This window comes from Tamandua tetradactyla, chromosome 10 (genome assembly GCF_023851605.1).
Source record: "Tamandua tetradactyla isolate mTamTet1 chromosome 10, mTamTet1.pri, whole genome shotgun sequence".
Lineage (NCBI taxonomy): Eukaryota > Metazoa > Chordata > Mammalia > Pilosa > Myrmecophagidae > Tamandua > Tamandua tetradactyla.
The window spans coordinates 88,429,089-88,441,623 of NC_135336.1; the positions used below are offsets into that span (position 1 = coordinate 88,429,089).

Here is a 12,535-nt window from a genome sequence, read left to right on the forward strand (position 1 = left end):
TCTAGCCCAGTTTCACGTCCTCAGGTTGGATGTGTCCCTCAGAAGAGCTCCTTTCTTGTAGAGCTACTGAGCTCTACAAAATGAGATTATGCCTCTGGTCTACAAGAACAGAATGCAAGGGGTAAAAGGAATAGACATCTGAAATATTTCCCCACCACTGCCTTTCTTCCAAAGCAGAGAGCAAGATTTCTGAGGGAGAATTGCAGAGTTATTAGGAGATTTAATGTTAATCCAACACATCGCAGATCATTGACATGTAATGGGCTTCCAGGTTCTGGCTCAGGTTTGAAACTGCCCATGGCTGATGTTGGAGGAAGAATGTAGGGAATTTCAGCCTACCTCTGTAGTTTTAGTCAGGTAGAATCAGCTGAACTCTGTTGAATTTTGGTTGACAATGTTGTTCTCATGCAAAAAAAAAAAAAAAAAATAACTCCCTCTAAAGAACATCTGCAGAGTAAAATGCTTGATATTTTATTCTGATGCAAAGCAATGGACTGATTTCTTCTTGTTTGTGAAGCCTCTGCCTCCCTGTCATGACTCTGCGGAATCCATGGAGGTGTTCAAACAGCACTGCCAGATAGCAGAAGAATACCATGAGGTCAAAAAGGAAATTGCCCTGCTTGAGGAAAGGAAGTAAGTACTCTCTCTCTGAGCACTCTCACCTCTGAGCACTGTCTATTTCTGATGGACTAGGGTGGAAGGGAGGGGATGCGCTGAGCGTGGCTGGGGCAAGAACTGACATTTCAGGCATCTAAAGTTACGAGGCAACTTATATGTATGTTACTTTTGATTATAGAAATGATCCAAATGACATTGCTTTACTGTGTGGAGTTTTGAAAGGAACAACATACTTTTCCTCTCAAAGGAAGATTTGATTTCCACTCAAATCTTAATTTTTTAATAAAAGTTTTTAGTACAAGAAATTGAAAACATCTAAATACCACCTAGAGTCATATGCCCTGTGCATGTGCCCTAGAAGCTCCAGAGTGCTATGACTTGGGGTGAATTTTTAAAAAATATTTTTATTGATAAAACAACATGCAAGCATACAAACATTCTTACTATACAAGCATTCCATACATGGTGTACAACTAATGGCTGACAAAATCATTACATAGTTGTGTGTTCATCACCATGATCATTTTTTTGAACATTTGCATCATTCCAGAAAAAGAAATAAAAAAAGAAAAAACCCATACATACCATACCCCTTACCTCTCCCTCTCATTGACCACTAGTATTTACATCTACCCAATTTATTTTAACCCTTGTCCCCCTATTATTTGTTGTTTTTTTTTTAACTCGTCTGTCCATACCCTAGATAAAAGGAGCATCAGACACAAGGTTTTCACAAATCACACAGTCACATTGTCAAAGGTATATTATTATACAGTCATCTTCAAGAAACAAGGCTACTGGAACACAGCTCTACAGTTTCAGGTACTTCCTTCAAGCCACTTCAGTACACCCTTGGGGTGGATGTTAATTAATGCTTGTGGGATAGAATTCTCCCATTAGGAAACTTGCTCCATAAGGAAAGAAGCCATTGGGATAGGTCTTTGGAATAATGTAAATAAATGTATCAGCTGACTGGCTGCGTTTTATAGTTCATGTGAGGTTTATCTTGATAACTTTCATTAGGATTACAGTTCGGCCTTAGGGAATTATACAGTTCTTGTAATTAAAGCACTCTATTTTATTCACTCATAACTTTTTGTTTCAGAATTCTTTTCAACGGCACTCCATTTTGCTGATGTCTACCCTTACTGATTCCCCATTCTTTTATACTTTCAAAGCATCAGACACTTTTTCTTCATAGTCCTGGTCAGTGTTTATATTTATACATTTATTAGGGAGAGGAAGTGATTGATAACTTGCACCTTCTGCTAGGTGGTGAATGCCGTAACAGCGGGACAGTCAGGTATTTTTCCCCATTGTGTTCTTGTAATGCAGTATGCAGTACACAGATGCTAAATACATTTTTGTTGAATAAGTGATATGAAATCAAACATACTGTGATTCTAACTGCCTGCTGTTCTCCTTTCTCTTACTGGAGGGATCCATGATATATATTTATTACTTATTTCTTAAGTGAATGCAAGTGAAGCTTTTTTTTTTTTTTTAGAGAAATTTTAGACATTCTAGGAACTCTTTTGAGACTTCCTGGAATAGGGGTTGGACAGTATAACATGGTGGTGAGCAGCATGGCATTTGGGGGCAGACTTTGCTTCTACTGTAAGACTTTGGTACATTCCTAGCTCTTTCTTGCTTCTTTGCTTTGTTGTGCTTCAAACATAACATTATACCTGGATTTCTGGTTATGGGGAATTCAAAGATGTTTAGTAGGAGATCAGAAACACAACGGGGCTTTCCTTTTGTCCTACGAGTTTCTTTTTTTTTTTTTTTTTTAACTTTTTTTATTAATTAAAAAAATTAACAAACAAAACATTAAGATATCACTCCATTCTACATATAAATCAATAATTCTTAATATCATCACATAGTTGCATATTCATCATTTCTTAGAACATTTGCATCAATTTAGAAAAAGAAATAAAAAGATAACAGAAAAAGAAATAAAACGATAATAGAGAAAAAAAAGATTATACATACCATACCCCTTACCCCTCGCTTTCATTTACCACTAGTATTTCAAACTAAATTTATTTTAACATTTGTTCCCCCTATTATTTATTTTTATTCCATATGTTCTACTCTTCTGTTGATATAGTAGCTAAAAGGAGCATCAGATACAAGGTTTTCACATTCACAGAGTCTCACTGTGAAAGCTGTATCATTGTTCAATCATCATCAAGAAACATGGCTACTGGAACACAACTCTACATTTTCAGGCAGTTCCCTCCAGTCTCTCTGCTACATCTTGAACAACAAGGTGATATCTACTTAATGCATAAGAATAACCTCCAGGATAACCTCTCAACTCTGTTTGGAATCTCTCAGCCATTGACACTTAGTCTCATTTCACTCTTCCCCCTTTGGTCGAGAAGTTTCTCTCAATCCCTTGATGTTAATTCTCAGCTCATTCTAGGGTTTTTCTCAGTCCTTTGATGCTGAGTCTCAGCTCATTCCAGGATCTCTGTCCCACGTTGCCAGGGAGGTTCACACCCCTGGGAGTCATGTCCCATGCAGAGAGGGATAGGGTGGTGAGACTGCTTGTCATGTTGGCTGGAGAGAGAGGCCGCATCTGAGCAACAAAAGAGGCTCTCTTGAGGGTGACTCTTAGGCCTAAATTTTATGTAGACTTGACCTATCCTTTGTGGGGTTAAGTTTCATGTGAACAAACCCCAAGACTGGGGGCTCAGCCTATAGCTTTGGTTGTCCACACTGCTTGTGAGAATATCAAGAATTCGACTTGGGAAAGTTGAATTTCTCCCCCCTCTCACCATTCCCCGAAGGGGGCTTGCAGATACTTTTCCAGTCACTGATCAAATCACTCTGGCATTCATCGGGGCATCACTCTGGACAACCAACAAAATCATGTCCTACCTGAGATTCCAAGTTCTTATGACATTCAATCAAACTATCTACATCAGTTATATTAGGAAATGCTCTAGTCAAAATCTAAATTTTGTAAAAAATAAACATTTTTTGCTTTAGTCTCACACATAAGGTGACATTTTAAAGTATTAATTATCATCTATTTTCAGCATCCTGCAATAATGACATTCCTTTGTTCTTCCTCATGCAAAAACATTTTTAAAGTTTGTACATTGTACATTTCACTATTATATACACTCTAGGCATTCCTAGATTATACCATCTCGATCTTTGACATCTATCTTTCTTTCTGATTTCATTTATGTCCCCAGCCCTCCTCCCTCTATCATTCTCACATGCAGCTTTATTCAGTATTTTAACATAATTACATTACAGTTAGGTAATATTGTGCTGTCCATTTCTGAGTTTTTGTATCCAGTCCTGTTGCACACTCTGTATCCCTTCAGCTCCAATTACCCAATATCTTACCCTATTTCTATCTCCTGATGGTCTCTGTTATGACCTAAGAGTTTTGATAAATGTGTTGGAATACTCAGATTGCACATTTACCTGTAACATGAATCCTAAGACAAGTTTCACAAAGGAGTTGGAGAAGCCCATTAATACATGTAACCAATACTGAAGTCAAAGGAGGATCTGTATGATATTTATATTTAGCTGGTATGTGTTTGTGTGTACGGTGTGTGTGCATATGAACTGCGGTGGTATAACAGAAAAAAACCCAGGTAATTATGTATTTATTCTTTAAATTCTTCAGATTGAAGGTGCTGGAGGACTTTCTTCAAATTAACCCCATGTGTTACTTTATTTATTTATTTTTTTGGACATGCAAGCTTCACTTACTAGTTATCTTTTAAAATAAAAATACAATGATGTGGCAGTGGCTCGTCTAGTCTTAGATTGAAACATGTCCCTGCTTCTTGTGTTGGGAGCAATGATAACTGTGGGTGCCACCACAATTTTAAAATGAGAGAATTGCTGGAAATAAGGAGGCTAGTAGTCTAGGGGAAATACTTTCCCACTATACTACTAAAGTATTAGGGAAATATTTTATACAACCTGAGAACCACAGAGAAGTAGGCCCAATTCCCTTCTTTTTAAATATATTTTTATTGATAAAACTTAAAACATACAAACATTCCATACATGGTGTACAATCAATGGCTTACATCATCACATAGTTGTGTATTCATCACTATGATCATTTTTTTGAACATTTGCATCATGCCAGAGAAAGAAATAAGAAAGAAAAATAAACCAATTCCCTTCTTAATGTACATGATACTCTTATGTGTAGTATGTGCATTTCTGTAAAACTCATCCTATTTCCTCCCCAAATCTGTTTTAACTTTGGGCTTTGCTTACAAATTTGTATTATCTTTATTTCCTTTCACCCTAAATAATTGGCCAGATGTGAGTCAAAGTTCAAATTCTTTTATTTCTCCTTTCTTTTTCATAACATCATTTCTACTGTTTGGGTTCAAGGCCTCATTATTTCAAATCTTGATGGATGCGATATTATAACTGCTTTTCCTGTCTGTGGTTTCTCATTGCTATAAAATGACACCCAATTCTTGGCCTGGATTTCAAGACCTATGCTAGGAACTTGGCCTCTGTAGATCATTCCGTGTCACCCTTTGCCTTTAGCTCCATTGGCTTATTCACATTTGCCAGGCAGGAAGGCAGACCCTCCTGCAGCTGAGCTCTTGCTCACACCAACACCTAGACCTAGAATGCCTGTCCTTCCTCTGCATCTGCCCAAATGCTCTCCACACTTGCAGGAGGCTTCGCCCAGTACCTGCCCCAACCATCTGCTGTGATTAGCTCTTTTCCTGAGTAAAAGAATATTCACTGGTATGATTGTTTTGGCATGTTTTATAGGCTGATGTTGTTGATAGTTATCCATTTAAGTTTATGTCTTGATTTTTCAAATTCCCACACATGGACATTCTTTAATATCTCTTTGTATCTCAACCACCAAGCATGGAATTGTGTATAGCGTGGGTGAAGATGATTTAGAGTGGCTGATTGCAGGTAATAGTCATAGCCCCTGTGTGCACATATTTTATTTGTAATTTGTATGGTATGTATTTAGAATACAGAGTCAATACCAGCAATAAATGACTACTGAGATAAATTGTTAAATAAGGAAGTCTGGCTGTATCTTATATTAATAAATGAGACTGGTTCTCTGAGAGCTATTAGTGATCATTGATTTTATTGATACTTTACTGAAGCAGAAATTCATTTTTTCTTCAGATATTTTCCTGAACAGTCATTCTTTGTTTTCAAGGAAGATAAACTGGGTCAAATGGGGTTGACCAAAGTAATTAGTGCTCCAGTTTTTGATTATTCTGATGAGAATTTCTCCCCCATCATTTCATAAAGTGTGGCTGCTTATGTTTCCTCTGATGACTGGGTAGTATAGGCCAGATGCAAGAAGAGAAGCTAACTAAGGTATGTTAAAGGAAAGTTTTCCTTCATTAGAGTCATTCAGGCATAGCTTAAAGTTTGAATTCTGAGCTGAACTTCTCTCTCATCTCCAGAGGGGGTCTCTCTGGATCATGCTTGGGAGAGCTTGTTGAGATGCCATGAGAAGAGCTTTTATTTTTAAACATGTCCACTGAATGGATAAAGTCACACATTTTCTAGGATTGTAAATTCAGCATGAATGAGTTTAAATTAGATGGATCTAATTTAAAAACAGCTTCTGGCTTATTGACTAATGATGTAAGAGAAGCCTATACTTACTTCTACTGAATTTTTTTTTCCTTCCCACTCTAAATGCAACTTGACAATTTTATAAAAAGCTTTGAAAAACCACCAAGAATTCTGATGCCTTTACAGAACATTTGATATCATTCTTGCATTTTCTTTTTAGGCCTTTTGCACACAAATGAGTATTTTATGTAATTCATGTATAGTTTCATAGGAATGGGACATGGAATGTAACTATAAGCATATTATAACATAAGCATTTCTGCATAACATGCAGCTTTTGGGGAATGTAATGTGAACTTGTAGAGGTGGGATATTAACATTTTATGACTTTTGAAATATATCACTAAATTGTTTGCCAGAATGTTTTTAAGGTATATGATTTAACTACAGTTATATCAACTATAAAGTTTGCTTTGTTCCAGGTAAAGCATTTTGTCTTGTCCAAAGGAAAAAGCACCTTCCCTATCCTATCTACAGAATGTTGAGCTTAGTGCTGTGGTTTTTAGAAGATGCATATACAATATCAGACAAAGAGATGGGCTCTTAGAAAAACTAGGTTGAAAAAAGTTACATAATTTTTTACAACAATTCAGTGGTTTTCAGTATATTCAGAGGTATGCAGTCATCACCACAGTCAATTTTAGAACATTTTCATCCCTCCAAAAAGAAACTCTGCACCCTTTTGCAGTCACCTTCCATTTATCTTCCCTGCCCCAACCGTAGGCAATTAATAATCTACTTTCTGTCCCTATAAATTTGTTTATTATGAATGCAATATAAATGGAATTATACAATACGTTTCCTTTGTGATTAACTTCTTTCATTTATAATATTTCAATTTAAGCTATTTTACTGCTTAAACTATGCTTAGAGGCACAGAGCTCTAAACATTTAATCCAAAAGACAGGTTTCATTTCTGGTTGTTTCTTATTAGTTGTGTGTCGCGCCTTTTTTAATGAAACAAAACACTAAGCTTCTGATTCTGCATCTTTAAAATGGGATAATGACACTTGCCTTCTCTGTCCCATGGGCTTGTTGGGAGGATCAAATGAAATAATTAAGGGTGAAAGGAGATGCTTATATTTAGCAATGCTAAATGTGTTTTTTTGAGAAGCAGAATTAGTTATGATGGTCATCGTACCATCCATTTGTTTCTACAGTCAAACTGGAATGTTTTGTTTGGCCACAGATAAGTTATTTATCTTTGAGGTAGCTTGTTCTTCGATTATTCATGCAGCAAATATTTCTTGGGAGCCCCTTGTAATCTAAAAACCATGTAGGATCTAAAGATTGATGAGATCCATGAGAGCCCAAAGGAGCTTTTTGTTCAGTCATATCAAATTTCCAAATTATCTCCCATGTATCCCTGATGGAGCATCTTTGTTCCAACGCTTAGCTTCCTTCAGTGTTCACCAAATTGGGCACAAAAGGCAGTCCACTGAGTGCAGGAAGAAAACGCTCGCACTTCTCTTTTTGTTTGCTGGTTGTCCTTTTCCTGGTTTAACTTTTAATTTTGATACAATTTCAAATTTACAAAAAAGTTGGGAAAGCAGTATGAATAACTCCCACATATCCTTTACATATCCTTTACCTGGATTTACAAATTATTGAAATCTTTCCAAGTTGCTTTATCCTCTCTTCTCCAATCCCCTTCTTTCCCATCATGCCCATTGCCTTAAGTGATTTAAAACCATTTATTGTAAAACAGCAACAGAAGCTCAGTGGCTTTGGGTGTGGGGTGGGGTGGAGGGAACCCAAGAGGAGGAGGCTTGGAGACAGAGGCTTGTGACAGTATATTCCTTGTTTCGGGAAATGTGCATGAATTTTGCCAGAGCAGCTACTATTATTTACTTAATATTTTTCTTTGTTCCTTTACTTAAATGTTTTAGTCTGATATTAGGGTATAAAATCTACAAAATCATGGGTTTGATGTGTTGATTTTATACATTTAAAAAAAAAAGATTCTTAAAATAAAAGTTTGCCCAGATACTATTTACGAATCATCTAATGTTATACCAGTGGGGCAAAGCCCTCCCCTCAGGAAGCCATTTAGAAAACAGATGATAAAGTCTGTCCTACATATCTGAAGAACATTTACCAACTGTTTTTCACCCCTATAGGTGGGAAAGAAATGTGGCGTAAGCTTATATTGAGGCAAAGGAGAATTCAGTTAGATCTGGTCTAATTTAGGATTAATTGGCCCATAGAATACAGGATCTGTATCCCATTGGGTTGTTGAGTTTGAAAATCTAAACCTGGATTGTAAATCTTTAGCTCCTTATTATGTATTTTTACATCAATGAATTGTATATGAATATTTACTGAGAATTTGAACTGTTTAAGGGGTGTTACTTCAAGATGCCTTATCCTGTTTCCTAAATTCAAGAGTGAGGCTGGCACCAAATATAGCCACTCTATTTTGTTAATTGGGGCTACAGTATATATGTAGGACTCGGAAAGATGTAGAAAATAATATCTGTAAGAGAAAAGGTGGGATTCTTTCATTCCAAGAAACCTACTAAAAATTTATTTTTTAAAACTCAGAAATAGGACAAAAAGGAAGATAACATCTGAATTTTGGAGGACAGAGATTAGGTCAGGAACAAACTAAATTCTCCTAGCCAAAAGACAATAGATAAGATCTTAAATTAAAAAAAAAATTAGAAACTGGTTTTGCTGAAGTTTTTTTCCCTAAATTAATTGTAATTATTTACAATCTGTCATAATCTTTAAAAGGTCCTATTTTTTTTTTTTTTTTTTTTACTGTTATGGGACCTATCGGGATTTTTATGTATGTTTAGCATGTTGGATGTGTGTAGTAGAGATGCTAGAATAAAATGAAGAGATCTAGAAGTGGTTAATCTGGAATAATAAAAATAATTGGAGACACATAAATATGCTAAAAATTTGGAAAAGTTGAGTAAGACATTCTGCATCCATATTGCTATTACTGCATAATTTATTTTCATTTAATTTTGTCCTTCTTCCTCCCCTATCTCCGGAATCTTCAGAAAGGAGCTCCTTGCCAAGTTTGAACAGGCGGAAAAGGAGAAGTTGGATGCTGCTCAGCTGGCGCGGGAATATGAGGCCCTGGCGGAAGAGAATCGGACGTTGAAGTTGGCCCAGTCACAATGTATAGAACAACTGGAAAAACTTAGAATACAGTATCAGAAGAGACAGGGCTCATCCTAACTTCAAATTATTCAATGTGAGCATTAAGAGGTTGGTGACTGCTGTGCGCTGGCCAAAAAAGTTTTCATTTTAAAGGGATAGAAGGAAAATCTGTTGCTTCTTTTTATCGCCCACACAGCAAATGTCTATAATGAGTTGAACGCTTGCCAGTTTCTAGTGTGAAAGGTTATTGTATTAGATAACTGAAGTGAATATATTCCCATGATATGTTTTCAGAAATCAGAATTCTTTTTCAAACATCTTTTTTTTCAATTTAGGAAGATACAATGATACTTGAATTATCAGGGTAGAAAATGATAAAATATTGACTGACCCCACAAAGAATCATGAGCTAAGCGGGTTAAGCCATGAAACATACCAAAGAGATGTTCACTGCAGTTGCAAATCTGGGTATTTTAAAATTTTCATGCCTTTAATATTTCAAGTCTGAACTGTCAAAAGCTTCTCCATCCATATTTATATTCACCAGAGTCAGATTTAATCCCTCCATGACTGAGTGTGCTAAGCATATGTGGTCATATATCACAAAATCTTTCACCTGAAAATATTAGCAGAAAGCATGTTTGTGCCAAAAGCATATTTGCCAGTGCTGACTTGATGTTGTAATAAAAACCAGATAAGGTCACATTTTCTTCACGCCCCATTATCTAACGGTAAACACCTCTGCCTTTGCTTGTGTGTATTCTGGGGATCAGGGGGAAATAGTCAAGTATTGTTTGGACATGACTTTGGTGAGTTCCCATGCAAACATCAGTGAAATTATAATTGGCACTTTGTTTTGGACTTAAAGGAGATGTTTTGGAGCAATACCATCCAAACTGATCTTTGTATATGTCCATTTCTATTCATGTAACTTTTTTTTCATTAAACATGGATCAAAACTGTCAGTTCGTTTTTTGCCTTTCTCAATCCCATTAAGCTAAAATTTGGGATTGCCTAACTCCAGTCAGAATTTGTTCTTATTTGTATTTGCATGTGTCAAGGAAGGAAAGAAGTCTCCTTTCTTGGAAAGTTCTGTGGTTTCTCCCATAAATGATTCAGTGCTCTGATATGTCAAGATACAAAGGTATCATTTTCAGGATTTGCCTAAAAAGCATTAAGAGGAGTACTTTATCAAAACCATGAAATGCCCTGGGGTAGACTTGTGGTTCTTAACCAGGGTGATTTTGCTCCCTGAGGGGACATCTGGCAATGTCTGGAGATAGTTTTGATTGTGACTGGAGGTGGGGGATGCTAGCAGGTAGAGGCCAGGGTTGCTGCTGAACATTCTGTAATGCACAGGACAACCCCCACAACAAATTGCCGGGCCCAAACTGTCAGTAGCGCTGAGGTTGAGACAGATGGGCTAGGCTGGTTAATTACTGGGGAATTTAGGCAAATGCCAAGAGAGAGCAAATTGTAGGGCCATCTGGTTCTTGCGTGTAAGTCCCTAATCATCTTGACCCTCAGGTTCCTAATTTGTAAAATGAAGTTTTCCATAGATTGCAAAAATTCTCTCCAGTTTTAATGTTAAATAAGCCAATTAACCCTAAAGCTGCTTTAACATTTGACCAAAGCCAGAGTCCCTGTAGTCCTGACAGAACCTACTTTTTCAGTAACCCCAAAGCTTATAAATACTAATATACTAATATAGAGGAGGGATTCTTCACTAAATTTATACAGATCAAGGGTTAACAGAATCAGAGGAAGAGGGGTAAGTTACAGACCTTTAAATACAAAGATTAATATTTGATTACTGTCGATCTGAAGAGGGTTACATAAATTTACAGAATTTCAGCAGTCAGCGGGCCCCTTGTAGAAAATGGAGGCTGGAGAAATAGAGTCCCCAAATCTCTTTGCTCTACCAGAATGAAAATATTTTAACAGGGTTGAAATGTTTGAACACCACAGGTGTTATATTAAGGAGTCATTGAGTAAATGTTTTTCATATCTGTGCTAGTCTCAGCCTGAAATCTTAGGCTGTGTTTCCAAAAGAGAGATATTTATGACTCAAAAGCAATTAGTTCCCTAGAAGTGTGGGCTTTAAGCCAATTTTTAGTCATTAAAATGTGAAAGCATCATCTGCTTTTGTAGCATTGTCAAAAATATAAGGCAAACTATCTTACATTATCAGTCTCCTTTTTTCATTCATTTGACAAGTTTCCAAAACCTTATTTACCACTGCATGTTATCTATATAACATCATTTAATAATTTCCTTTTGTCTAACATATTTACAGTATTCTTGGTATTAGCAATAATAATCTTATAGAGCATTCAAAATAAATGCTGAGGGCCTATTAATATTATAGTGAAGGTGCTTCATTTAGAGTTAGAATTAAAGGAAAATGTAATCCTTGTCATCTTCTGCAATTTCTCTGCTAAAGAATTTGCTTTTTGTGGGCCATTTAGTTTGCATAGGCATGAGAAGAATGTTGTTGTACATGGCTAGTTAAACATCTAACCATTGGTATTGACAGAGTATGTTTCTCTATCTCATCCTGTGGTACATGGGCTTGGATGTATAATTAACTCAGTACAAATAAGACACTAAGAGAGATCTGGATTTCAAATTCAATTCAACAAAAGTATATTATCCACTTGCCAAGTACAATGCAGGGCAATAGCCATAGAGGTTGCAAAAATGAACAACGCACAACCCAGCCCTTGAGGTGCTTCCAATTTAGTAGCAAGGATTGCACATGGATTCCACTTCCTGGACACGAGAATACACATACACGTGGTAGATTTACAGTAGTTTACAAAAGGTATTCAAAGAACGAATGGCATGAGGAAAGACCGTGTTAAGAAAACATGGGGTAAGAGCAAGACATTCAGGGGCAGTAAGTAATCTTCCTTTGTAATAGTGTATGTTATGGTATATTGAAAAATTAAATTGGAAAGTTTCACTATGCCTTGGTTGTGGGGGAAGTTTGGGCAAAGGAGATATTTTGAAAAGGGGAGTGAATGAACACAGCTGGACTTTCAGAAAATTAATCTGGTTGCATAAATAGGTTACATAATTTGTACCAAGTTCCCCAGAGCAGGGATCCATTCATTCATTTAAAATGTATTGAATGCTTATGCTTTGCCAGACATCCTGGAAGATACCAGGGACACAATGG

The 12,535-nt window shown here is 36.5% G+C and overlaps 1 protein-coding gene across 7 annotated transcripts in view; it reads left to right on the forward strand.

Annotated features, from left to right (window-relative positions):
- The window catches only part of MAP3K7CL (MAP3K7 C-terminal like), a 44,764-nt gene extending 34,445 nt beyond the window's left edge, over positions 1-10,319 (forward strand). For all 7 annotated transcript variants that reach the window (XM_077117641.1, XM_077117638.1, XM_077117643.1 and 4 more), the window contains 2 exons: positions 518-633; positions 9,252-10,319. In XM_077117641.1, coding sequence (XP_076973756.1) covers positions 518-633; positions 9,252-9,432 — 297 coding nt within the window. In that variant the 3' untranslated portion in view covers positions 9,433-10,319. The remainder of the gene's footprint in view (positions 1-517; positions 634-9,251) is intronic.
- The last annotated feature ends 2,216 nt before the right edge of the window (positions 10,320-12,535 follow it).